We start from the raw sequence: 24,412 nt of genomic DNA on the forward strand, positions 1-24,412 counted from the left end.
ATATTAAAGTACAAAAATTGTTTATGTAATGTGAATTCCTCGATAAAGGTCAAATTATCACGTAGCCATTCTTTCGACTAGCCGTAGGGGACCAGATCGCCTACAGCAATTATGACGTCTGGACAGTCCAATAGCATCGTCTTTTATAGTAGCAACCTGTCCTGTTAGTCGGCATTATAGGAATGAGCGATTCGAATGAATAACCTGTAAAATAACAACGTGGTATTTGTTGACATCTGCTGATACAAAATTATACTGGATTAAATTATAATGTTGGATATCATTTATCATTTTCTGAGATATTGCTTGGTTCGACTTTAGTGACAAGTGTCAATAGAAACCAATATTCGTGTTTAACCGTGGTGACTGTGTCTATATTTCAAAATTAATTTTAAAATATTTCATTTCGTTTGGATGTTGGTGTGTCTTTATTGTGCTGTATTGCTACACATTGTCCATCTGTTTTCTTAGAAATAGAGCAGCAACATGGCTGGTCTACGACATTTATGGTCTACAAGTCCCCAGTCGATGCACACAAGTTTTATAAATTTAGATGCTAAATAATTTCAATTAAAAATGAGATTAGGTTTTTGACAGCACGAAATAAAAAAGTGAGCAAAAGAATTTGTTTCTTCTAAATGAATACCTGTCAGAAAATTGATAAAAGACCGAAGTAAACTAAATAACAAGAAATTAATTTATTTTAATTCGATTACAGGAGCTAGTAGAAACTGTGGGAACTATCACGTAGAAAATCCTTCGTTGAAACAAAACACAGAGCTTTGAGTCAGCCATTTAAAAATGTACACAATTACATTATTATCTACCCAAAATAAATTCAGTTGTCAGGGCTTCCGATTTGATATTGAACATAAAGGATGATCTAGTTTATATGGAGTTCTCTGTGAAAGACTTTTTATGATATTTAGTTAGTCCAAAAAGAAATTGTTTCCGGTCTGTCTGAGCAACAACATGGCCATCATGGCAGCCATTTTAAAATAGTGTTATTTATGCATCCTGAATGACAACCGTCTTGGTAGTATTATTATTTATGGATCCTGACTGGATAGTCCGACAGACATGGGATTTTTAATAAAGGATTTATTAATTGGTTCTGAATGAAAAAGCTGCGGATATGATCTCCAAGTATGACAATCACGGCACGTATCATTCCAGTTCTTGTTATGAATAATGATTCTGAAGGAATAGGGGTACAGACATCGGGTTTTTACCGAAACCCTTGTTGCAATATGCAGTTAGTCCGAACTAAAATAATGGCGATCTTACTACCAACTGGTTGCGTTGGCGACCATCTTGAAAATCTTATCGCTTCTTCAAAACGAATGGTTGTATTGACCAGTGCTTTTCAGTAAAACAGAATAACAGTACGTGGCATGTCCTGAATAAACGTGATGCTGATCTGACCTCCAACATGGCTGTCGTAAGTATCTTGTTAGTGCTACATCTCTTGAAAGAATGGTGGCACTGACATAATTCTTCCCAAAGCAATCCCTTTCTGAAATACTTAATTGTTATTAAAGGTCACTGCTTCAGTTTGTATAGGCACAAATGAATTTTGATCAGACTATGTACTTCGTTGTTTTACAATAAATAAGCTGATTCTTAGCACTCTGGTATTGATAACAAGGTAAAAGGTAATGACTCGTGTTTGCATCCATTTTGTCCTGTTAACATGAAAACAGAGACATTAATGAATGTTTTTATGGATATATCTGAGGAAATGGGTTCTTAAATCATATTGATTGTGATACAACAATCGTATCTGACACAAGTTCATTGTCTTTCCATCCAGAAGATCAGCTTTTAGGGTTCGAGACCACGAAACAATATTTTGAACTTCACTTACGGTGTGAACATGTTAACTGAAAGATAAAAGAAAATATGCATTTTGCCAAATTTGGTATGCTTGAATTTGTCAATGATATATATTGAGAGGATTTCAGTACTCAGCATTGAAAAAGGTAAAAGGAGTAAAAAATTAACTTCTTGTAAATCCCTTCAAATTTCCCGTTTGTGGTAGAGCTCGAGTCTTTGGAAGACTCTTGTTTTGCTAAAATGGTAGGGATGAAAAAAGAAAATACTTTTATTATTCTACAATTAAATGGTTTTCAAAAAAAGCTAATTTCTCAACTTTTCAAAACAATTAAATATTTTCGATAACCATGAAGCGATTGTCTTTAATCGTAAATAGTTTAGGTTTTCATTGTAGATATAAAGCATTGCATTTCTAACTAGTAGGTGGACATTAATCACTGACTTTGCTTGGCCGACCCTCTTTGTCCGTTCACGTTCTTAGTCGCAGAGAACTAAAATTTCCAAGCTCAGTTTTGAGTATGGGCGTTAGTCTTTTAATGAATGATTTTACATTTTGCAATTTTTATTGATAGCGATTAACTTATAAGAAAACCTAAAATATGATGTTACGGCAACTAGGTACGTGTTTTATTACATCTATATATATATATACCATGCTTTGAATATTATGTATACAAACGTTTATGTGTTATTCGGATCATTCCGTTATCGGAGGGTGACTTGGATGTCGATTGAAGCATTGGTTTTTACATCAAAACAATGTAAATTCTTTGCGTAAAATGTACCTAAGTATTCCGAATATGGAGAAATGCTCGCCTTGTCGTTATTAAACCATTATTACAATGTAATTTTTCATCTCTAAATATCAATCAAATTATCCTGAATTAAATTATACCAGATTGGAACTAATCAAACGTCACCCATATATCGTTACTTACGTAGGGAGCAAATGAATGTCAAATTCAAGTTTACTTTCTTGAATGTGGACGATTTTACGAGTGTCCTATTACGTTTGTAAGAGAGGCACTACAAGGGTCCTTGTTACCCAGGAGGCTTAGGTTAAACAATATCGTCCTTTCATGCACTGTACCAAGTGTGAGATAAGATTAGTTTTCTCTGTATCAAGCAGGTCATGCCAGTCCCTAAGCGCCCTTGCACCGAAACTGTGTTTGTACATGTTCGCCAGCCAATCTAAATACGAATAGTTGCCTCATATGACGATACAACCCAGAGTGTTTAAGAGATAAAATGCATCAAGGTGTTCATCTCTCAAATTGCATAAGAATGGGTCTAAGTGTTTCGAACAGCTCTAGATGTTTTTCCGCTACAATACTCGCACGAGAAGAAACAGAGTTGCATGTTTTGCAGCAGACGATATCTACTTTACGGTGAATCAAGTTCATCTTCATTGGTTATTATGTGAATTACAGTTTGTCCAAAGTCGAGACTGTAAACTAAGGCTTCGTTGTGGTTTATATATAACCATCATCATTAATCGATATTTCCTTAAAGTTCCTAATGCAGTCCCTTTGACGAGATTGATCAGGTACAGTGCTCCATTCTCGAATGACAGAGGAAAAAAATGAACAAAAATAAAGACTAGTTCTAAAGTGTACTGTTTAAAAGTTATTTTTGTAACGTAGATTACAGCGCGCAACGTTACAAATGGCTACTCTAAATAGAAATATAAGAAAATGCGGACTTACACTTGCATGTGCGTCTGCGTCCCCTATCATGTGGAAGAAATAAAAGATCAACCTGATTAACTTCGTTCGACGAACTCACGTCAAACCACCCTAAGTGCGGGTAGGTCAATCTGTCACAGACGTTAGTTTGTTTGGTCAACCATGCTCGTGCAACCCCGTGAGTTATCTTTTCAGCGTTCGCTAATTTTTCAACTGTTGCTACGCATTTGCGATACCTGCCCATAATATTATATCACGGCCAGTTTCTGAATGAACGTTGTCAACCACAACGTGCCGGGCTAGCAACCACCAAGAGCAATTTTGGTCTTCCACTGATGATGCATCTAGAGATTTTTTTCTCCGATTGTAGGTCTGATTGCATTCAAGCGATGGATGAGAACTATATTAGCACGTTCACGATAACGAATACCTCTTGATGCTTTTTACGCGATATTGCGAAAGTATCATGCAGCATCAACACTTGTTATGGGACCTTCTCCAGACTTTAGTCGATATTTAGAATTAAGTTCTATATCCAATCGTGTTCCAGGCCCGCAATAATTGTATCCGGGGATATATTTATCACTGGGGATATTTACTATACGGTGTCAAGATTTGCTTCACCAAAGCCGCAATGGCATTATCGTCGAATTCTTTTTCGGACTCACTAGTGGACCTGGAAGGTCCGACAAACGTGAACTTCTCTTCTCTACATCGAACGCAAATTCCAATGATTGCGACTGTGTTATTATGCATTACAATGCGAATTGGTTTGGCGGTACATATTTTCATACGGCATCGCACACAATAGGAAGAAGTTATTCTGTTATGCAAAGAAGTTATATTCAACATTGCATCAGGAAAAGCAAATTTACTGTCACTGAATTCAATGCACAGGCAAAACCGTACCACAGAGCACGGTGACATGTTTCCAAACTGAGTTCGCGAGCTAATCATTGACCCTGCTATTGTTAAATCTGAGCAGGCAATCATAAGCGTGGGATCACCTGTACGCTATTGCGTCATTGGCGTGCAACTAAACATGCTATTATGTTCTCGAAGATTTTACAGAATCACTTCGTTCGACAAAGACGTAGCCGTCATCCACCATTGATTTTTTTTCTCACAATCTTTTAAGTTCCTGCCATTTTCGACCTTGATTCGAGTGCAGACGTGCTTCAAATAAATGTCTCGCACAATAATTTAAACACACCGACAAATGCAAGGTCAAAACCTGCCAGCAATACCATATCAGAAAATGGGGAACCACGCTTTAAATCTGCCCGCGAACACTTGAAAATGATCGGTTTTGTCTTATCCGACTGCAACAGAAGACTTTTCCGATAAGCTGTGCGCCAACGAAAATAGTGCAAATTCGAAAACGTTTTAAGGACGTGCAAAAGGATCCTGGAGAAGTATTTGCGAGTCTTCCACAAGAATAACCGTCCAAATACATTTCAAAACTGGGTACACCAGTTAGACATTTAAAGAAAACGCACAACAGGTAATATTGAAGTATCCACTAAGGTTTGCCGCTGGCGTTCCCGATCCCCAAGAAATCAAAAGATTATGTACTGGAGTGTGAAATACCTAAGGATAAACCCCAAGCTTCATCAACATGGAATGTGACGGATGGGTATTCATTGAGTTTACCGGATGTACGTGAATGATTTTCGTAAACTGTTGAGCTCCATAGAAACAAGGCGAAGAAATAACAGACCATATTGGGAGACGTTTTCCCCGTACGTACAAAGAATACTTGCAAAAGCACGTCTATGCGGTTGCGAAGAGCCTTAACAGGATGAGTCACCCGAGAAAGAAAAATATCTCTCCCCATCAGAGGCAGTTCCGTCGACAGCAATGATGCCAGCTCTAGTTAGTATAATCATCATCTTAAAGCCACTCGATAACGCATAGCAGATTCAACAATTGCAAATATAGCAGTGTGAATGTGACTATTGCTGTGTACAGGCCACAAAAGGTATCAGAATAAACGAATAATGAATAAGTAAAACCGATGGCAAAAATCAAAGATCCACCCGATACCGCATGGGACATTGGTTCCTCGGGTATGATAGATCGAAGTGACATTTTCAGTACTATTAGTATTCGACCTTAGGCCATTACAAATAGAATTACAAGTGCAGGATACGTGTTGGCATCTTCTTCCGTGTCAGACCTTCTTAGAAGTCTATGGAAAACTTATACAGGCCAATAATAACTCTTTTCCAAACGATTCTAAGACTGGATTTGCTAAAATTGACATCCTTGCGCTGTTCTACAGCGCACGTTATTCTATTGATGGAAAGGACATCGAAGCAGCTCTCGACAATGTTGACATGGCAACTACAGTTAACTGTTTGGCCAGATACAACGACGATTACGGGAGGTTGGCTGTCCCGTCTATGATGTTTGATATGTCCTCAAAAGAACATGCAGATGATAGCTAGTACATCCATCTTCAACTTGCGCCAGATGCGTTCATAAAGTCACAGGCCGGTGGTTTCCCTCCCAGACCTAATGCTGCCGGCACCGGCATATAAAGTATAAACTAGAATTAAAACCTTGACTTTGCACGGCATCGTTTACAACTTCGTGACGCTCGATTGTTTTTTTTCTTGTGCAATTCACCTCGGGTTCTGTATAGATATTCGCATCGTTATTTTCAGAAATAAAAACACGGTAATGTTAACCCGTAAAGCTACCACTAACGATGCAATGTAACTTGACGCTGTTGTAGCTCTTAGTCACGTTATGCAGTCAACATTATCGGGGTGGTTGCCTGCGCTAATCATTTCACTGAATACAGAGCTTGCTTGTTTCCGTTTATGCAGTCCGGAATCCCGTCAATGCTGTCGATTTTCGCTGTCAGTACAGACTCAGTGTCAGGCCTTACTCTTTAGGGAAAGTTTACATGCCTAAAAAGTACCCAACATTGCCTCAGAGCACAAAAGCACTTGTTTGCGACGTTTCATAATGAAGCTCAGGCTGCTTAAGGTGATATTTGATAAGATTTTTGTTAACCTCAACCCGGGCGAGCTTATGATTTTTCCAATATCAAATTTAAAAATCTCAACGTCTAACGTAGACATTTAAGATGTCGTTTCGAATCTGCGGGGATCGGTTGTAAAAAGAAAAAAACATGACCGAAATTATCGAAACAGATGAAATCTGAAACTTTGGCCTGTCGGTTGCGTCTATAAAAAAGCTACGTGGATGAAATGCCGCCCTGTTGCTAAGGAAACTATTTTCACCAGTACGTGTAGTAATAACTTAATTTCAAATCACAATAATATTAACCACCGAAGCTGAGAAAAAACTGAGGGCGTAGTAAATGGTCGACTTGTTTTGTTTTCAAAGGTTCCGTGGACGTCTTTGATACACCTAAACCTTACATCTTAATGGTGCGCAAGTTCGGAGCGTAATTGTTCATATTAACCAGACATATGCGCACACAGGGTGCAATAACAATATTAGAAAATGATAAGCGACATGATGTTCTGCCAATACCACATATCATCGAAGGTCATGCTACAGAATCTTTAACATTTGCATTAACGGAGTTGTTGGCCGCCGAAGATAAATTTCCGATCGAAGGACTCAGCATCTATCCGTATGGGCACTTAACAGTCTTTTTTATGTTTTAGGTTAGATTTTATCATTACTTTATGTGATGGATTCTGAATGAGGTAGCTGAATTTGCTGACGGAGTGATGCCAACAACCATAGTGATTGTGTCCCACTTGTCGACGAATCTCTCATATACACCGATATAAAGTTTTGATAAGAGTCAAATAGAACTCACGCGTAGAGACCACCCTGATGTACCATTATCAACCCAAGGGAACATTGGAGGGCTCGCATATGAACGCGAAAACACATGATCACTTATTAAAAAGCCAAGCATTATAATACTCAAGGATTGATTTCACAACGGTCAAGAGGTGTGAACCGACAAATCCATTCCGTGTTGCATCAACATTAACTAAAGAAGAGATAAATCTATTATTTAAGAAAGACGCACTTGTCCGTATAACAGTTTTTGGGTCAAGGCGAGAACGATGGTTTCAGAAACTTTTCAATGATGTTATTGTTCTGGTTGTATATGAATGTAATGCCAGACCTTTACAGCGCACGCTCGCCGGAAATTTAAATAATCCCCTAGTAGATATTTTGTATGGTTGTATGACCGTTGCCTCAGTAAGAAAGAATAACTGGTTAGAAGTGCGTATGCTTGTTTAACCAGAAGTCCAGCCTGTCGAGCAATTATACTTGCCCTTACAGTATTAATGGAAGAACTATTACAGATCCTCAAAGTTACAGACGTGGTCAGGTTGTGGTAGGAATCGCAACCACGGCGATTATTATAGATGCACCAATCGGAGAGGTTGCTGGAGCCATATCAGTAAAAACCGGTGTGGCTTGTGGCGTAGGTAAAATAGTTTCATTATGGTTACATACAGAACTTCTCACAGCGGCACTAACACGTCTCGATACAATAAGTATTTTCGTTTGCTATAAAGGATAGAATAATTATCTTGGCAGTGTTCGAGATTGTGCTGGCGAAAATGGAAAACCACCGACAACTTCGTGCACAGATATAGAATCAAGTCTTTGGCGACCCAAAACAGGTGATCGATTTACGGGACGTGAAAATCGAATAGCTGTTTGCCAGTGCATATTATTTGTTCCATTAGTATATTTACTTGATTGTGAAACCTAGTATGTTAACGTCACGTGTGTGTCCCCTTGGGGCGGAGTGAGGCTCACAATGGGTTCTTGTACTTGAATATAGAAGGATTTGACTTATATCATTAACTAAATTATAAAGCTATAAAATGATAATACTTCCTGTTATTTTATTTGTCTAAGGCGTAATAATACGACACAAACAATTCGTTTTAGACATTATGCGACGTTTTTGTTTTGGACACTTATTTCTCGAGCATGGGTAAATCGATCGATTGAAGGAATCCTTTATCATTCCCAAAGCTCATGGACTGGTGTACCAAAATAATTTCATGCTCGAGAACACTCTAGCTATTGTACCAGTTCAGATATATCAATGGTGAGACGTTGGTATTCGTCCAAGGTTTTGCATTCGTTGTATTGCTTGTTCCGGACTCAGGACACATCGATGCAGCATGCAAGAAGCGGTGGAGAAAAGACGGTTGGTCATCACTAAGTGTATGGCTATAAATTGGAAAACCCACTGATCGTTTACGAACTTCATGAATGTCTATGACGTCGATGTCACATGTGTTACACTGACCAAGAACTGAAAAATCAATATACTGAGTTGAATATGGAAGATCTGTACGAAAGATCTCATTAACGACGCAAGTGTCTGGAAGCTCGTCGTTATCGCGTTGTGCAAATGTAGAACCACGACTAAGATCGATTTTAGAAAACTGCATTTTGTCGCATCGTCAAAGACTACAATGTGGTAAATTTGAACCTTGATGCCTCGCAAGAGACTATCTAGAGGGCGGACCAATACGATGTGCTTGTTGTACGGGGCAAGGAACACATTGCATTAAAGAAGTTAAATCTGTTGGAAAAGGTATCCACCGAGTTTCGATTCTTGCAGTGCGGATTCGCGAAGCATCAACTATAAGAAAACAATACATGATTCACATGCAATGAAACCTGATGTCACCTTCAACCGTCTAATCATTAGATGAGAAACAATAATGAAGACAGTGGGTGAAGTGTAGGGAATGTGTCCCCAAAAATGAAAGCGACACCAGCCCTTTGGAACCGTTAGAAAATCTTTCCTTGAAATTAGTCGAATGGTATGAAAAAATAATTTTATTTTACTTTAACAAGTGCCAGTTCTCTGGATGCGTTTTCCAGCAATATTACCTGTTGCTGAATGGCGAAACCTCGCGCCATACAATTGGACTACGAAGCTCATTGGAACGTGACTTTGATATATATTTATTCATTCTATTCAAGCGTTCAGTAACATCGGCAATCAAATAAGTTTCCTCGCAGAAATATTCAACAAACACGTACAAGAATACTTGGGCGAAAACAAGTCCGGCATATTTATTATTAGGCATATTTATTATTAATAATTGCGTTAAAATTTGGTTGTTTTCTAAATTTCTTTTCTTGTAGATTTGTTCTTTAACGTTTTGATGCAATTTTATATTGTTTAAGTTTGTTTTAAATTATTTTTCATATTTTTGTAATTTGCTTTCTTCATTTTCTAAATGTATTTGTTTATTTTTAAAACTTGTGTTTAAACTATTCGTGTTATTTTTCTTTTCTTTCAAATATGTTGCGTTTACATTGTCCTTTTAAAGCCTTTACCTTTTTTGATTTCTCAGTTTAAATTTTTTATTTTCTTGATCGTTTTTGTACTTAAATTAGAAATTATTTTTTATTTTAAAATATTTAATTCTTTTTCAATTGACAACGTTAAAAATGTTTGCTACAATTTTTCGCACATTTTATAATCTTGCCATTCAATCGTCGACCAAAGAACAATAATGTATTGAGTTATTAGTAGCCGATTATAGGTGCATTGGTCCGGTCAGAACATAGCAAGCAAGCCCTAAACCGTGTAAAGGAGCTGGAGCTACTACTAGGAAACCGAGGCAAATGTAGAACGCCGGCACTGATTATGCCAAAGCAGCTAGTAATAGATGGCATAAAAGATGAAAAAGAAAAAGGAAGATGGAGTAGAGAGCTGCAAATACATGCTTAAGGAACAGCAGCTTCTCAGTGAGGAACAATGACAACTGTTCCAGCAATGAAACCTGCAGCAATATTGGTATTTTTGGCAAAATTCAGTAAATATTGTACTTTCGGTAGTAATAAATCACTTTTCAGATAATGTCTGCAGAATCGTACGTGAATATATGTCCCATGAATATTAAGGTGTTGCTGCATTGGAAACTCCTTTAACTTGTTTTACATTACAAGTATTCTTCATAATGCGTACGTGTTGTTTACTGATCAACGTTTAAATAACAGTCATTATTAGGGCAATAAGGGAGCACTCTAGATAATATCAAATCATGACCTCTAGCAAGTTATATAGTGTTTGGGAGGTAGAAAAAGACAGCCATTCACAAATACAATTACATTTTTGCAGCCGGCATGTTCTCTTTTCAATAATTCTCTAAATGTGCTTATTAGTCACCCAATAACCTATAATTACAACTATAACAATAAAATATCCCGGATATAATTTGCGCATAAATAAATTTACATAAAATAACAGATGACGCTATGGCTAATCGATTTCTAGGTCAATATAAAATATCTTTCAGCATTCGCAACAAACCATAGTCATGTAAACTTTTACAAAGACAACGGTGTGTCTGTTTTATTTTTTGTCTTGTCTATGCTTTTTATTTGCCTTTGAACAATACTCATTAAGAGTCGAAAGCGCTTAGGCTAGCTAGATACTAGTTTTGCTCTGTTCTTAGTCAGTTTATTATATATATATATATATATATATATATATATATATATATATATATATATATATATATATATATATATATCGTTCGCGGACTACGTTTTTTGTGATGACCCCTACTGTAAGGCTGATTTGCATTAACTTGAAAATCTGCTGAATTGCTATTGCCGTAATGAGAAGTATTCGATTTCAACTGAATTATATCGGTTGAAAGTATGATAACAAAATACGGTTTGTAGGTATGTTCAAGAGACAATAAGCACAATTTTCAGTCAAATACCTTGGATGATTTCGGCCTCATTTTGGTTCAGCTGTCTGTCGTCTGTAAACTTCATTGTTGGGATGACAACATTTTCACTCAGGCGCATCTTAGTGATTCCGGTAGATTCCGGCAAACGATAATGTATCACTCTGAATGTCTCCTCATTTGTATGTCTTTAAAGGAGTTAACCGATTTATATTACATCTTTTACTTCTACTCCTGTCAAGGCATGAATGATAATGTTATTCGTCACTACCGATGTTTCGTTACTACCGTAGTAATTCCAAACTGATGAAACTGTACAAGATTGAAAAATGGGCGATTTGGCTTCAAAATGTATTTAAAGTCATCTACAAATGCATAGATATAGTCATACCAAATCTGTGTTTTTATAGCAATAATGATAATGAGACCTTTTTTATATAAAATATTCAGAAGGAACAAAATTAAATAAATGCTTTTTTTATATAATAAATTCATATGTAATAATCTGTATTAAAATCCTATAGTTTGTATCATGATAATGTGTAACATTCACAGACACTTGATGGGGGGGGGGGGACCAATGATAACACTCCCAATTAAATAATTGGGCGTGTGTTATCATTAGTTAACTCCACGCTCGAGTGCCTACGGTAACATTGGGATGGTTGCAAATTTAATATTGTTGGAAAGGTTTGCATTAAACAGATTTGGAATGTCCAGATGAGCATATGGATGCATGGAAGTTTAAATAACTACGTTACTCCATATTATATTAGGGGCCGACCACCTCATTTTCTGGGATTGGTGGTGGGTGTTTTGTTCTCTTTTCCATCAATATTTTTCTCTTCAAAATAATACAGTTGATGTAGTCTTTTAAGGTCCATAAATCAGAACAAGAAATATTCGTGAATCTATTTGACAACTTGAAATTAGGTTCCAATAACTTGCATTACTTTCTCCCCACCCGTTTTTTTCTCAAGAAAAAAGTTACAAAATCGATACCATTGGCAAGGTATTAGTCGAATGGGATTTTTTAACTTTAATATACTAGTCAGGACTTACCACGTTGAGAAGGGGTCCCGAGTGGCCGAGTGGTCTAAAGCGCTCTCCGTTACGGATCACTGCCATCTCACCTCTGTCTGCGTGGGTTCGAGTCTAGGATTCAGCCAATGTGGGTATGTGAGAAAGCTTGCCAGTAGCTTCTCGTGGGTCGGTGGTTCTTCCCGGGGTTTTCCCGGCTTTTTCCTCCACCATTAATACTGGCCGCCATGCATAGCCTATCGTGTGCTGAAATATGGCGTTAAAGCCCACAACAACAACAACCACGTTGAGATTGCAATTTCTGCCATTTCCCCATGTATTAACCAGTCTGTCTTATGCTTCATGTCGCGCTAAACGTTTGGGTTTTAGCGATTACGGTCTCAAGAAAACATATTTCTAATTTCCCTCTTCTCATGACATGTCACATTTGGGCGGTCTCTCCTTTTATGCAAATGTTTATGTGTTACGACCTCAGTGATACACGTAAAATATAGTAAATGAAGGGATTGGTTTGAAAAAATATACGAAATTATATTGTCTAAATTACCTTAAGCGAAAATGAACTTAATTTTAATATTAATCTTGACAGTTCTTATTTCTAGGTATTCATTGTTTACATACATCTTGCCCAGTAATGGCAATCACTCCGAAGTAGACCGGAAGTGCAGAAGTTGATATTTTGTTAAAGTGTACAAGGCAATGGACAAACTTTACGTAAATGTTGCCTTTCAAAACAAGTAAGGTACTTAAATGTTACATGTATGAAATGTGTGAAATGTCTTTACGGTGGTGTAAGTTATGGGACACTATTGTGACCTGGGAGAGTTAGTTAATTTGTGCTAATTTTTGGGAGTGTGCCGTTATTGGTTTCCCCATGAATCAAGTGCCTGTGATTTCGTAGTGTTTCGACTTTCACCCTGTGCAATAGAAAGTTTGATGTTAATTCAGGTACAGAACTTTATGATGATGTACCACCAGAGAAAATCTTGGACTTTTTGAGAGAATGCGGTTTATATAATGAACAAAGTGACCCTATATTTTAAGTTTGTATTTCTCACCTTCATCTTTTATTTGATAAAATGACATTTTGCATAATTTTAGCATATTTATATTTTATCATGTAGTATGTCAAGTTTACCTTTATTTGGAAAGTGTTACCTTCTTGGTTTATCTTTGTGTGCAGTTCTTTATATTTAAAGTTGTAGAAGTTGATGCTTATTGACACCATGTAGCCATTAGTGTGCTGATGTGCCATTAAACGCAAATATATGAATGAATAGTTGCGATCCTGGTTTCCATTCCAGGATCCTACACATGGAAGAAATGGTGCTCGCTCACCCAGAGTTGGTCTTTTTCTTTGAACCGTTTGGTTTCTTCGGTCCCGTTTCATCCTCAAAAACCACCTTTCTGCATCTTGTTGGTCTTTGAAAATAGTGTGTATTTATTTTAAGCTGATAGAGCTTTCAGGGCATTTAATGAAAGGTTGGGTAAAGTATAGTTCAAATGTATTTAGTTAATCCTTTATAAGTATGGTGCTGCCTCGGTAATGGGAGATGTTGATTAGCATTCCTGTTAGTGCCTATGAGACGCAGGTCTCTGCGTTAACTACAATCTGTTCGTCTTTGATGATTTCCTCCGATTTTCTAGTTGTTGTTTGTTTGTTTTTTTCTTTCTCCAACTTCCATATTAACGATAGTTTTAACTTTACCGTTGAGATCTTTAACATGTTTATGAAACATAAAGTAAAACGTAGACCTTAATTGTTGTGTTATTGTTTATAACATAAGATGAGACGCCGTGTTCTAACTATCAATAACTTTAATATATACAAGTGACTTCTGTGAGGTCTTAATGCAGAGTGCTATCAAAGAGGCAGATGCCTGTAGATAGTACCAGTGGAGCCATGACTCATGCACAGAGGGTTCTGATTGGTCAGTTACACATGTATAATGTCACATCTCTCTTCTTACAAAGAAAAGGTTTTAATAAACTTTTAATAAACTGTCTAAATGAATCATGAGCCATTATAACTAATATATCAAAATCAAGTTCGTATTTGATAGCAATGATCACAATGATCAACGAATAAAAGTATGTGACAGACTGAGAATGCATTGTATATTTTTTTTAAGATCCTGTTGCTTGTTTGATTGCTATTTAATGTACACGGCTGTTCCTTATCTTGAATCACCGTCTGTGTTTATCAACAAAACCATACACTGTGCTAAACTAATGACTGTTGTATTATATGGAACGCCAGAGCTGTCTTAAGATGAGAATATTTATTATATGCTGTGCTTTTGTACTTATATGATGTGCAAACTTCTTTATATGCTGTGCTTTTGTACTTATATGATGTGCAAACTTCATTATATCCTGTGCATTTGTACTTAATGATGTGCAAACTTCTTTATATGCTGTGCTTTTGTACTTATATGATGTGCAAACTTCATTATATGCTGTGCATTTGTACTTATATGATGTGCAAACTTCATTATATGCTGTGCTTTTGTACTTATATGATGTGCAAACTTCTTTATATGCTGTGCAAACTTCATTATATGCTGTGCTTTTGTACTTATATGATGTGCAAACTTCATTATATCCTGTGCATTTGTACTTATATGATGTGCAAACTTCTTTATATGCTGTGCTTTTGTACTTATATGATGTGCAAACTTCATTATATGCTGTGCATTTGTACTTATATGATGTGCAAACTTCATTATATGCTGTGCTTTTGTACTTATATGATGTGCAAACTTCTTTATATGCTGTGCAAACTTCATTATATGCTGTGCTTTTGTACTTATATGATGTGCAAACTTCATTATATGCTGTGCTTTCTTCCTTATATGATGTGCAAACTTCTTTATATGCTGTGCATTTGTACTTATATGATGTGCAAACTTCTTTATATGCTTTGCAAACTTCATTATATGCTGTGCTTTCTTCCTTATATGATGTGCAAACTTCTTTAAATGAAAGTTCATTATAATGAGATGGCCAATAGCTGCCGCCAGAATACAACATCAAAGTAACATGAATCTGTCATCAACTTGTTATTAGCAAGTGTGAATTTCATTCATGTCAAAATTAATTGCTTTTAGATTCCCAGCTAACTGTCCAGCTAGAATGCCCCTATTTCAGTTCCCTGTGTTTGAAAGCTAGCTTTAAATATGGGATTTCTATATTGTATTGTGCATAATAGATTGTAGGTGATATTTTGTACCAAAATAAGATTAGCTGACTGTTATTGTGATGTGTTTGATTGACAGGCACTCCAAATACATTGTCTGAATAGTGTTGTGATTTTTTTTTTACAAGAATACTTAGATTTATCTTGAAGACACGGAGTATGTAATATAATCAAGAATTCCAAGAGGAAGAAATGATAAGAATTCTATATTATTTGTATTCAGTATTTTGTAATATCACATATTCAGCGTATCACATACCTACACATACTAATGTGACCCTCAGTTTGATATATATATATATATATATATATATATATATATATATATATATATATATATATATATATATATATATATATATATATATATATATATATATATGCCGCTAGGCCGTTCGACTGAGGGTATGTGGGACTCCATGTAACATATTTAAAGTCCCATTCTTTCGCGAAGCTTGAGAACTCTCGGAAGAAAAGCATGTTTGATTGTCGCTGACAACGACTTCCGGTATTCCGAAGCGCGCGAATATGCTTTTCATGTGATTAATAACAGTGCAACTCTTTGAGCTTGCGAGTGCCTTAACTTCAAAGTAGCGACTGAAATAATCTACTTCAACAATGTACTCTTTATTATCCCATGTAAATAGGTCTGTGGCGACTTTTTGCCATGGATATTCAGGGACGTAATGGGATATGAGAGGTTCCTTTTGGTTAGAACTTGTGCGCTCCAAGCAGATAGAGCATTTTGACACTAAATCGGAAATGTCAACTGAGATTCTTGGCCAAAACAAGACATCTCTGGCTCTTTTCAGACACTTCTCAATACCTAAATGTCTTGAATGTACAGTTTCTAGCATTTTCTGCCTGAGGACTTGTGGTATGACTATTTTTTGACCTTTCAAGATTAACCCATCTACAACTGAAAGTGTATCTCTATAATTCCAATAGTCAATTATCTCTGATTGACAGCTTGACCTCTTTTCAGGCCAACCTTCAATTATGACCTGTTTCAGTATGACCAGCTGGGGGTCTTGTTCAGTGAGAGATTGAATTTCTTCCTTCTTTTAATCAGATACAGGTAATGCCGATAGCACCATGTGCACATGCATATCTATACCTTCAGATAAGGTGGGGTGTGTATCAGATAAGAACTTACGGGAGAGTGTGTCTGCTACGGGTATGTTCTTACCTTGGTAATGTTTTACCTCTAGGTCATAACGCTTCAGTTGCAAAAGCATGCGTTGTGGTCGCGGTGGGGCTGCATAGAGGGGCTTTTTCATTATAGCGACAAGTGGAAGGTGGTCAGTTTGAACGTGTACCTTTCTCGCGTATACATCTTGATGGAACCGTTTGCATCCGAACAGTATAGCGAACATTTCTTTCTCTATCTGAGCATAATTAATTTCAGTTGTAGTCAAGGATTTTGATGCATAAGCCACGGGCTTATCATCTTGCATTAGGGCGGCACCGAGCCCATATTTTGACTCGTCAACTTGCAAAGTCATTGGTTTCTTAGGGTCAAAATAGGACAGAACAGGTCCCGTACTTGTAGTAATTATGTCTTTGACCTTTTGAAATGCGTCTGTTTGCGGAGAGTCCCATGAAAACTCTACATCTTTCGCTAACAGTTGTCTTAACGGACTGGTGACCCCAGCCAAATTTGGGTCAAATTTGGACAAGTAGTTAACCATGCCAAGAATGGTTTCTAACTCTGCGCGGTTACGAGGGGGTTCCATTTCTCTGACCGCTGATACCTTGGCAGGGTCGGGTTTGAGACCTTCTGCTGACAGAATGTGCCCGAAGTACTGTACTTCTGTAACACCTACTTCTAGTTTTTCCTCATTTAGCCGGATTCCTTTTTCGAGGGAACGTTTGAGAAAATTTCTCAAATTTGTATCATGTTCGTCGCGTGTGCGTCCGAAAACTAGTATATCGTCGCAAATCGAAACGATACCACTTGAACCTTCCAAGCTCTCATCGATCAGCCTTTGGAATTCATCCTGAGATGATTTCAAACCAAATGGGAGACGCAAGAAAAGATGACGGCCGTAAGGGGTGTTGAAAATTGTGAGGTATGATGAGTCACGTGACAGTTTTATTGCCCAATATCCTGACCGTGCATCCAATTTGGTGAAGTATTTTGCACCTGATAATTGGGGTAGGATATCGTCTAGTGTGCGCATAGGGTAATGGGGACGCAAAATTGCTTTATTAAGATCTTGTGGGTCGAGACATACCCTTAGTTTACCCGACTGCTTTTCTACGACAACCATAGAATTTACCCATGCTGTAGGTGATGTAACCGGGGCAATGATATTTTCGTTTTCCATGCGATCAAGTTCAGTTTTGAGTCTGTCTTGAAGTGCGACAGGTACTCGTCGCGGAGGGTGCACTACAGGTGTATCCTTGGGGTCGATGTGTATGGTACATTCCCCAGGGAAAAGACCTATGCCGTTGAAGACTTAGGCATATTCCTTGAGAACAACTGCCTTAGTGAGGGGCGTACTCTTGTTACATTGTAAATTTGACATGTGTGTCTGAACAGAGTATGTAAATTTAACTAAACCTAACTCCATACAAGACTGTAAACCAAGAATAGGTGATGCTTTCGTTTTAACAATGTAGAACTCGAGTTCATGTGTACGTTCAGTGCGTTTACACGTGAGATTGACTGTACTCAATAATTTGCCGTCATGTGCGGATAATGTGCTTAATGTAGGTTGAAGTGGATGTTTTATGCCTAGCTTTTTGAATATATGCGATGGTATGATGTTAACTTGAGAGCCAGTATCCAATTTAAAATCAATAGAAACTAAATTAGGTCCTACCTCTATCGCCGTATACGCCTGGCCATTGGCAATTATGTCCCTTTTTACACTGTCAATATATAAATCCTCGTTTTTATGTTCATTGTTAATCACACTGACCGTTTTTGATAAGCACACTTTCTCAGAGTGATTGAGTTTATGACACTTACTGCAAGTCTTTCCTTATGCAGGGCACTTGTCCTGGCTTGAATGTGACTTGTATCCGGAGTGTCCACAGGTCGCGTTGACGCTCCGTCTGGAAGATGTGGTCCATTTCTTCTTCGGCTGTAGTTCTTTTGTCTTGGCCTTCGTTGAATTGTCGCATGTACTTCCGGTCTGGCTGATGCAGACATGGTCTGGTGCTGCTCCTGGGCATATTCATGGCTTTGACTGATGTTAATAGCCTTTTCCAAGGTCAACTTTTCACCTTCGTTAGTAAGTTTTTCTCGTATCCTTGGTGACGATACCCCGAAGACAATTCCATCACGAATCTTGTCGTCTTCGTCTTTGAAGAGACAGTCCTTGGCCAAGAGTTTAAATGAAGTCACATATTGGTCTATTGTCCTGGAGCCTTGAATTTCATTGTTAAACTTGAATCTGGCAAAGACCGGATTTATTTGTGGTTGCACGTGATGTTTGAATTTTGTAAAGAGCGTTGATGGGTCCCTTTAATCTTCATCCGTCAGAGTCCATGTGTTGAAAATATCTCTACCTTTGTCGCCTACCCACAGTAGAATGTAGTTGGCTTTGACCGCATCACTTCTTCTAGTTTTGACACTCCCTACCCCCATCCCTATCTCTAAAAGTGTTTGTGGTGTGGGTTTCCCCTGTCATCCCGTAAGATCTGTAAGTGTGTCTGTTAAAAAACAATAATGCAGTATTATTGAATTTAGCAGGATTGATTTCTTTTTGATCCATCAAATCGTATTGAGTTTTATTTATCCCAGGAAGCATAACCTGTGTACTTTCTTCCATTTGTTGGGGTTGACAGTGGGCCTGATCTCCAACAAATTTGCTTCGGATTAGGGTTGCACTATTACCCCAGTGGCACGTTATTGCCATTGGCTGATTTCCTTCCCTTTTCCCTATTTATGTAGGTTTTTTATAAGTGACTTTGCCAGAGTCAAATGTCCGTTTATGTATTTTAATTTTTTATTAAGGGATGTGTCTTGTATGTGTTTGTTTGATGTCGGACAGCATAACTATTTCAAATTTTTCAAGTCTTTTGTTTCTATTTATATCCCAAAAATGATAGCTGTTTGAGTTGTATTTTTGTTTTTTGAGTGTATGAAGTGCGTCTGTATATGCCATGGCATATAATATGTTGGAAGATTTTTCCACTCACAGTGGTGGAAAATTTATTCTGTTGTTTTAGTTTTTAATAGAATGTGCCTTAGCACTTGTGTTAGTCAAATAAGGGTGGAATTTCCTCATTATGCAAGCATAAATGAAGACGTCCATATTTATTAAGTTTAGTTATTGTTAGATTAATTATGTTTGAATTTTTTTTTCCATGGATGTGATGATAACATCATAATCCTTTTGGGTTTTGATTTACTTTCTTGATCTACAAATCAGAGTTTATGGCCGAGGTTCCACGTGCAGATCCCTTGTAGGGAGTCAAGTTTGACCTTCCGCTTGAAACCTCAACCATGGTCTGATTATTCAATAGTCATTTGTCCATAATGGAGGTTGACAAGAAAAACGGATTGAAATCATTGTAGGCGCGGACGTGATTGAAAACATTCAACCACGCATTATTCTTTTTTGTACTCTTTATTCATTTTAAAACATTTTGGTATAGTTCTCGGCAAATTGAAAGCTATACCGTGAAATTACTCATTAATCCATTGTTAAAAGGCATGTTAGTGTCTTAGTATCTGAAATATAGGTTGGATTTGTTATAGTGCTTTCTATTATTTTACGTTGTGGCGCTATACCGACCATGGGATGTATCTTCGTTTTTGATTGGTAGATTTGAGTCTCTTGTATTTAGACTCAAATTTCATTGTTTGAAGGCAGGATGTATATTCCATTGATTTGTTTAGAATTTTGTGTTGGATTTTGAATATTTGTATTATGATGGAGAGTCCAAAAATAGAATCTTTATTCATACTCTCTGCTTGAAACCTCCATCATATTTTTCCAAGAATACTATTTCTTGTTCTGTATTTCTTAACAGCCAAAGGTAAAAAAATTTCCAAAGATTATAAGGTTACAAGATTATATGTCAAATTTTGAAAATCAAATTTTATTTGTTTTTCTTTTTGGGTTATTAGTGGAGAGGCACATTTGGGTCCTTTTTAGGTGTCAGATGATGACTTTCCCTTTTTTGTACTCCTTCACTATGTTTTTGTATTTATACAATTTTGGCTAATGAAAAGTTACATATATATATATATATATATATATATATATATATATATATATATATATATATATATATATATATATATATATATATATATTGAGATGTCACAGTGTGACTTCCCCTTCACTATACCCCGTCATCATAAGTTTTCTAAATAAGTCAAATTATTTTTATTTATAGTTATTAAAGCAAATTTTGTTTAGTACATGTTAAAACACATGTACACTATGGAAGCTACAACGGCGGATGGTGTTTATCCGCAGTTGTAGTAAACTGCATTGATTAATGGAAGGAATGTCTCATGTATATTTACTATCACATGTGAACCGGGTCACGTGGTAGCCACCTGGTTCTATAATTAGATTGCTGTAAATCCAGTGTTATTTGAACTAGCCTTTCTGTCTTTTCTGGACTATTCTGATGTTATTTAAATTAACCTTATTTAGGGTTATTCGGAAGTTTGAGCATCTGTGAAATAATAGTATTAATGATAATGGGTCTGGTGTTTTTTAACTAGCCGTTAGGCTTTCCATATTTTATTCTAATTCAGTATTCCAGTTTTTATTTTTTCTTTCATTGATGGCCATATAAATAAAGTTAATTACTGCACCCTATTGTTGTTTGTCATTAATCTGGACTGTGTAGAGTAGGTTTAGCGGGTTGAAATTGCCTAGTTTATTGATAGTTTTATTTATTATTTTTTTTGTCTGGGATTGTTTAGGTATCTACATTCTAAACTTATATGTGTTTCACTTCTTCTACTCATCGGTCCATTAAATATTAATTCACAGTGTTGTTGGAATTTAGCCCATGAGGTGGTAAGGTTGGAATTGTCCCAGTCCATGGTAGGGGTTGGCACGCCGAAAAGATCCATTTCGAAGGTATTAAGTTCGTATGCAGAAATTTCAACGTTTTTAAGGTTTTAAATTCGTGCAAAATCTTCCGTGGATTGTAAAGTTATTGTTTCAAAATATCCATTTACGATCCATGTGCTATTCCAATTATAATTATTACCCCACATCTGACACCATGTTGTGTTATTGTGTTAAAACATAAGACGAGGCGCCGTGTTCTAACTATCAATAACTTTAATATATACAAATAACTACTGTGAGGTCTTAACACAGAGTGCTATCAAAGAGGCAGACGCCTGTAGATAGTACCAGTGGAGCCATGACTCATGCACAGAGGGTTCTGATTGGTCAGTTACACATGTATAATGTTACATTAATTATCTCGTGTTTAGCGAAAAACCCTCCCCTTTTTCTCCTTGTGTAACCGTCTGTTTGTTTGGAAAACTGTTAAATAATCATGGCACAAAATGAAACGATTTGTGCTGAGGCAGTTCCTAACCTCGTGTGAGTTGACTAAGACAACAACAACTAGAACAGCAATTTTACAATAAAATCTTGAAATATACTACACGACTAGGAGTAACAATTACATGAAAACAGTCTAGATATTTTAGTTATACTAGTTTATTTTCTTCTTTATTGTTAGGAAAAAGGATTCTACATAGAGGCTGGCGCTTATGATGGAGAATCAATATCCAACACACTCTTCTTTGAGAAGGTTAGAAAATGGAACGGTCTGCTGATCGAACCGGATCCGTTTGTGTTCGAAAAACTAAGGGCCAAGAACAGGAAGGCTATACTGGTTAATTCATGTCTAAATATTAAGCCACAGCCTTCCATAGTAAGTGTTCTGGCAATTCTTATGCTGGAGTTTTTGTTATATTGTGACCGGTAAAGTTTCAATAATAATAATAGTAATAATAATAATAATAATAATAATAATAAAATTGCGATGATTAAGATTATGATGCCAATGCCGATAAGAATGAAGATTGCAACTACTATGATGAGAAACATCGAAGAAGAAGAGAATAGTGATTGACAATGACTACTATATAAACGATTCTTAAATTGAGACACTCCTTAATTACTGGTTTTCTTTTTTTAATTTAGGACTCTGTAAAAGAACCTTTTCGAAAATTTAGGATCCTGTAAAAGACTTTTTAAGAAAAAATTAGATTCTGTCAAAGAAACTTTTTAATTTAGGACTCTGTACGAGGAACCCAAAGTAAACGGAATATGGGACTTGAAGTTTATAGAACTGGATCTGTGCAGTATACAAAAGCTTGCATTCCATCCATCTATCCAAACGCACGTACACACAGACACAGACACATACATACATACATACATACATACATACATACATACATACATACATACATACATAAACACACACACACACATACATACATACATACATGCATGCACATACACACACACACACACATATACATACATACATACATACATACATACATACATACATACATACATACATACATACATACAGTCCAGAAATTACATTCATCAAAGTGGTATAACTTTTTCATACTTTTTAAACTGCTTGCTTTTGTATTTCAGCTTGAATTCAACAGAGGCAATGAAATGGGACGAGTTTGGGTAGATCAAGAAGACAAAAACTGGGTCAAAGAAATGAAGATGAAAGTGAATGTTATAGAAGTGCCGTGCTTTTCCCTGTATTCAGTTCTTTTGGCCGTGAATCAGACTAATATCGATTACTTTAGTCTTGATGTAGAAGGTAGAGAACTCTCAGTGCTTCAAAGCATTCCGTTTGATAAACTTCATATTGACACTTTTACTGTAGAATATTTGAATGGCAATGATAATAACTATTACAAAGATATAAAATCGTTTATGGAGAAAAATGGCTACCAGCACGTCCAGGACCTGCCAGGATTTGGCACCTGTGTTGCTCGAGACTCATTATTCAAAAAGAAATAGATACAAAGAAATCCATTCAATATTTGTATATGGATACATTTTTTCCGCTACGTCCCTTCAAGAATTCTCCCTCTTTCCATTCGTCCATCCGATCGGCAGTCAAATCTGGTTTAAGTTCCGCTCTTAAAGCATCGTCTTGTGCATACTATTCTACAGGGTCATATAAGGTGAATAGTACGGGGCATTCGTATTCAGTGAACACATTTCTATTTTAAAAATGAATGGTTTGTTCATCTGTATGACACTGTTTGGAAATTAGTTTTGGAAAAAAAAATCTGTAACATTTCATTTCCAATTCTGTGCTTTACGGGTTTACTAGCTTAGGCTCGCGACGATTAGATTATTTTTATCACAGATAATAAATTGATCATCACTAATTATCCACATTGAAATCAACATTGAAATCGTTTGGAATGACATCAGTGTATTTATCTGTTATGTCTGTCTGTCTTTAATATTTTCTGTATGCAGTTAGGTAGGGTGGTATTAATTTTTTTCAGTACGTTTTGAAGCTTGTGACGAAAGGAATATCCATGACCGTTATGCCATTTTGTGTGTCGATATGCTTTGATTTATAATTACTTGTCTGAATTTGTGAATAAGTGGTTAGTGAGGAAAGGGATGGGTGGAATGAGGAGTTGTTAGACAGGTAAATGTGTCATAGAGAATGTTTGGACAGGTAGATGTTTTATAGTTCTGTCCTAATGATTAGTGAAGAAGGGTGGGTGGATTAAGGGATTATTGGACAGGCAGATGTTTCATTGTGCTGTACATAATTATTAGTGAAGAAGGGATAAGTTAGATTGAGATATTATTGGACAGGTATATGTTTCGTAGTGTTGTACCTAATCATTAGTGAAAGAAGGGATGGGTGGATTGAAGAATTATTGGACAGGTATATGTTTCGTAGTGTTGTACCTAATCATTAGTGAAAGAAGTGATGGGTGGATTGAATAATTGTTGAACAGGTAG

The 24,412-nt window shown here is 36.6% G+C and overlaps 1 protein-coding gene across 1 annotated transcript in view; it reads left to right on the forward strand.

Annotated features, from left to right (window-relative positions):
- LOC149794270 (uncharacterized) overlaps positions 1-23,455 on the forward strand; it is a 76,090-nt gene extending 52,635 nt beyond the window's left edge. The window contains exons 3-4 of the mRNA XM_089968425.1: positions 22,122-22,316; positions 23,060-23,455. Coding sequence (XP_089824551.1) covers positions 22,122-22,316; positions 23,060-23,440 — 576 coding nt within the window. The 3' untranslated portion in view covers positions 23,441-23,455. The remainder of the gene's footprint in view (positions 1-22,121; positions 22,317-23,059) is intronic.
- Positions 23,456-24,412: the final 957 nt, after the last annotated feature.

The sequence above is a fragment of the Sinohyriopsis cumingii genome, chromosome 8 (genome assembly GCF_028554795.1).
Source record: "Sinohyriopsis cumingii isolate HCF-2022 chromosome 8, ASM2855479v2, whole genome shotgun sequence".
Taxonomy (NCBI): Eukaryota; Metazoa; Mollusca; class Bivalvia; order Unionida; family Unionidae; genus Sinohyriopsis; species Sinohyriopsis cumingii.